Source organism: Capsicum annuum, chromosome 7 (genome assembly GCF_002878395.1).
Source record: "Capsicum annuum cultivar UCD-10X-F1 chromosome 7, UCD10Xv1.1, whole genome shotgun sequence".
NCBI lineage: Eukaryota > Viridiplantae > Streptophyta > Magnoliopsida > Solanales > Solanaceae > Capsicum > Capsicum annuum.
Genome location: NC_061117.1, coordinates 192,538,771 through 192,543,853, shown reverse-complemented (window position 1 = coordinate 192,543,853; position 5,083 = coordinate 192,538,771). Strand labels below are relative to the sequence as shown.

Genomic DNA, 5,083 nt, shown 5'->3' with positions numbered 1-5,083 from the left:
TTAATGCTCCTCTGGAATGCTCTCAAGAACAGGCCTCCAACTTGTGATACTATTCATTTTTCCATTAGAAAATAATCCATCTTCACATAATCTTCTTCTGATATTGCTTTTGGTAGTTCTATCTTTACTTGCTGCCTTTATTCTTCTCAAAAAATCATCTTTTGAAGAAAAATCCATTTGCCCATTCAAGATTTGTTTCAATTCTTCTTGTGTCACCACTACCCTAATCCTCACCACACCTTTTTTCATCACCATTTCTTTTCTCTTTTCTTCCTTTTTCTCTTCATCATTAGCTACAACTTTAAATTTAACACTCTTTCTTCTAATGCTTTGTTCCTTTGCCTTTTGTGCTAATTCCTCTATTTGTGCCTCAACTTTTTTTCCATCATGATGAATTCGAATATCTCTATCTTCGGTAGGAATAAGGTCTGCGCATACTCTATTCTCTCCACACTTCATTTGTGGGATTACACTAGGTATGTTGTTGTTATGATGAACTACAACATGAGCTCTACTACTTCTCATGCAATTTCCCATTTGGGATTCGTGAGATTTTTAGAGAGGATGGAAAAAGATTGACAAAATATTATTGGAGTTTTGTTGATGAAGGAGAAGGGGTAGTGGGAGGTTAGAATCTTGAAATATAAAGAGAAGGTGCACATGGAGTTGCGCTTTTTTCGCCTTCTTTTATTGAAGAAAACAAACCAAACAAAACTACGTTTGTTAAAAACTTATTGTGTTTTATATTGAGGATTTGTTGTTAATGACTTCCTCTAATATTAAATTACTAAAATTTACTTTCAACAAGTTTACCCTTAATTACTTTATATTTTTACCTTTTGTTAAATTATAAATAATCACTTATTTTGTAATTTTCAAATACATAATTAACATTCGAATACATGATTTTAAAGTTGAAATACCTAATTTTAACCTAAGAATGTAACAACTAATTATGCTATTTTTGCTCGAATATCCGGATATAGACATACATTAAACTATATATTTGGTCGAGATACATAATATATGAATTAAACCAAAAGGAGATACATAATTAAAATTATGTATCCAAAAATTTATGAATTTGTAGATGTATCCGTTTTTTTTTTTTCAAAAAGAATTTAGGTAATTAATAAAAAGTGTTGGGATTTTATGTACTTAGTTTAGTAAAGATAAGTTGTGATGTTAGGTAATTTTTTCATTAAATTAATATATGTTTTCTTTGTTCATTTTTTATGTCACACTTTGCTTTTTGAAAATCAAATTATATGTCTTTTGATTAATATTATAAGATATATTTTTTCATCAAATTAATATGAGAAGAATTGTAACTTATAATATTTTTTGAATATCTAAATTTTATACTTAATGTATTACATTAGTTTTGAAGTTTACTTAAATTAGCTTTCATAAAACGAAATGTACAAATAAAAATGAACGAAAGAAATAATAATCATTGAGTTTATGTACGATAAAATATTTATTGGTATTTACTGAATATATTAATATATATATATAAGATTTGACAAAAAAAATTACTAAATCATATGTAACATTCTGGATCCTTCGGTGTATCAAATCACGTAATTTTAACATGTTATAGCAATAACATTTTCAGGGTAGAGTGCGCAGACTTATTTCTACCTTTTAAAGGTAGAATAATTATTTTTGAAAGATTTCGACTCAATTTTAATATTTATATATTTATTAATTTGATAAATATAACTGTAAATGTTTAATTTTATGGAACTGTACAACACAAATTCATACTCAGTTAGAGTTCTTAGAGGTTATTTATCTTAAACCTACCTTGAAAGTTAAATTACCGTAAACTCTAAATCTTGCATATTTAGAGGGTAATATATTCTCAGGCATCTCCAAAAATTTCATAAAATATCATAAATAGTTCAAAACTCTCTCTTCTTGATAATCATATGCATCGTAAAAATCCACAAAACCCTACCATTCTTTCAATAGATCAAATCCAAATCCTATGACGTTTAAAAAATAGATTATTTACGATCCTCGAATTACGAAGAAAATTTGTATCGAATTCAAATCATTCTACGAGCAATACTCTACTAACGATCCTCGAATTACGATAAAAATTAAGAGAAAAAATCAAGAGAACAAACAGAATTGTACCCGCATATTATTTATCAATAAAAATTTTTATTTCTTTATATTCTATTCATAGTTATTTATTTTCTATAAATTAAAATTTATTGCAACCAATAATATGGGTGCTAATGTGTTCTTGAAACCGCCAAATAATACTCTTTGTATTAATTAATGTATATATATAAAGTGAGCGAATATTCAGTTGATTTAGAGAAAGAGATGAGGTTCTGTTAGGCATCTTATAACAAACACATGTTAAAGGGTTGGTTACAAAAATCAGTAGTTTAAATAATATAGCCATATGTATGGGCCTGTGGATGTTGCAGTTGATCAAAATCACCACCTGTGTAGAGATCTCCTTTATTATACATACGTAGGATATTATATTTAGTTAATTCCACAAATTAGAATATATTATGTCAATAAAAAAAGCTTACATATATATTAGAATCTATTATGTCAATTAAAAAAACTTACATATATATATATTATAGCTTAGCGAGGATATTGTCCTGAATAAAGGTGTGGAGGATGCAAATTAGGGTAGAAGCCTAGTAGAAATGAGTGCAACCTTGCCAGTACGTAGTAATGTTTTATTTTGTTGTCTGTTCTAGTAGTCGTAATATTCGTTGTGTCGGGCAGGTGGTAGTCTTGTTTCTGATATTGTCAATTGTTTTGGTACTATCTATTTTATTCTTTGTACTTCTATATATTAGGTCCTTTTTAGTGTTGTTGTTGTCTTGAGCCAGGGGTCTATTGCAAACAATCTCTTTACCTCATCTCTGAGGTAGAAATACGAACTGTGTATGCTCTACTTTCCTCGAATCCCACTTTAATGAAATACACTGGATATATATGTTGTTGTTATTACCTAGAAAAACGCAAGGTACAAAATGTGTCTTCATCTTCCAAGATTAGTGTGGTGATTAGAGACAAATTAATGGGCTGCTTTAGTTTGACAATCTTTAATTTTATGTATGGACATTTAGGTTTCGTTAGAAATCTGAAACAATTAGTTACAAAAAGAGTTGTTCTCCAAAACTTTCTAATTGAGTTGGCCACATTTTCCATTGAAGTCTTTGGCTTTAATTAGTTCCACATGGTAACGTGATGTTTTATTTTGTTAGCTAGGCTTTGAATTTTCATGAGAACATCAAAATGATGGCTGAGCATAATAAGAATTAGAAGTTTATGGGTTTTGAATTTTAAAATGGAGTTAGTGTGTACACTATGAATTCAATCGATTTAATAACTTTGATAAAAAAATTTTATATTTGTCATAAGAAATCTACTGAATATGTACAAATTGTTAGTTAATTTAGAACTAAATAATGATTAATAATATAGCTAAAATTTCAAACTCACAAAGTTGAAATGTTGGCTTCGTCTTTGTCTAAACTTGTTACTCATGAATTTATAGCTTATTTTAGTTATTATCTTCACAACTAAATATTATATATAAAATATATTTATTTTTATATAAATATAAAATCTAAGCAAAAGTTACTAAAATTTGAACCAAATACATCTCAGCCCCAAATGAAATTGTCAAGAGGATAAGTATCTTGAATTTTTTTTTGAGTCTTTTTTTCATTGACAGGATGGCTTAAATTTTTATATATTTGTTCCTTCTTATGTTCATCATATTTTTAATTGAATGGCTGATTTATTTCTGTCATGATACAAAATGTACCGTGATTATAGTTTCTCAAAAACTAAAGGACATAGTTTATATTTGTCTCAAATTTAAGTCATCTCATCCTCCAGTGGTCCCAAACTCCATTTAATCAACTTTATTATACCAATTAATAATCACCCACAATTTCTTCCTCCTTTGTTTCCTTGTCTTTAATTTAATATATGCGGATTATACTTTGCCTTAATATGTCACCACCATAGAGGAAAAAGACAAAAAGACATCTATGATCTAACCACCCCTCTTATTCAAGGTCTTCCAATTAATTACCAGAAAAACCTCTATCAATCTTTGGTAGATAATTAAGACATGATCCAATCCAAATTAATTAGGCCAGATTTGAAGATTAAATTTTGAAGCTGAGATTAGCATAAAACAAAAAAAAGATACCAGATGATTTGAGGCTGGTTAGTATGCACTGGGATGTGGAAACAACCTCAGACAAAAATGTAAGGTAAGACTACGCAGCCTTTTCTCGAATCCCACGACTAACAAGTAACAAAAACTGTAATGCACTGAAATGCTTTTTTGAGTGTGCACTAGGGTTACATATCCGAAATAGGGGGCATTACATGTGAGTGAAGTAAATTAAAAGAGAAATGAAGGATTTCCGTGAATGAAGGGCTGTTGAAAATATTTAGGACCGCGTGAGATGAATTTTGTTGAAAGCCAACTTCACATGGGGATTAGGTATATTACATGTCTTTATTTAGTTAATCACTAGTGTAATGCTTTCTTGCGAGATCAATTTTGGAAGCTTCTTGCATGTGAAGCTGCTCATAATAATACTCTCTCTGTCACGGACATAAAAAACATAATAATACACAATTTCGTTTTTAAATCCGTACATATAAAGAAAAATAAGTATTTCATCACCTAGTAAACATTACTATGTTGGATCCCGCATATTTGCCAAAAAGTCTACAAATGATTAAGGATGTATTCTAATTTTAGAAGTTTAAGTTTTGTGTGTAAAATATTTTACAGATAAATTTGACCTGTTATTATAGTTTATTCAATTTTTATACATAAAAATTTAAAAAGAAAAAATTAGGTAACTTACAACAACAGGTCAACTTAAATTCTTAAAAATTTATATATTTTAAGAGTAATATTGGAACATTACAATTTTTTTTTTCATATTTTTTAAATTATATAATCAAATTACATCATATAAATTGAAACGGAAGAAATAATATTCCCGTGTCACCAAGGGTAATATATTATTAACAACTCAATGGATAAAAGACCATACAATCAATCTTA

The 5,083-nt window shown here is 28.4% G+C and overlaps 1 protein-coding gene across 1 annotated transcript; it reads right to left on the bottom strand.

Moving 5' to 3' along the window:
- Nucleotides 1-459, bottom strand: LOC124885845. Its single transcript, XM_047394094.1, has one exon. It carries the CDS (start codon nt 457-459, stop codon nt 1-3), a length of 459 nt encoding a protein of 152 aa, XP_047250050.1.
- Nucleotides 460-5,083: the final 4,624 nt, after the last annotated feature.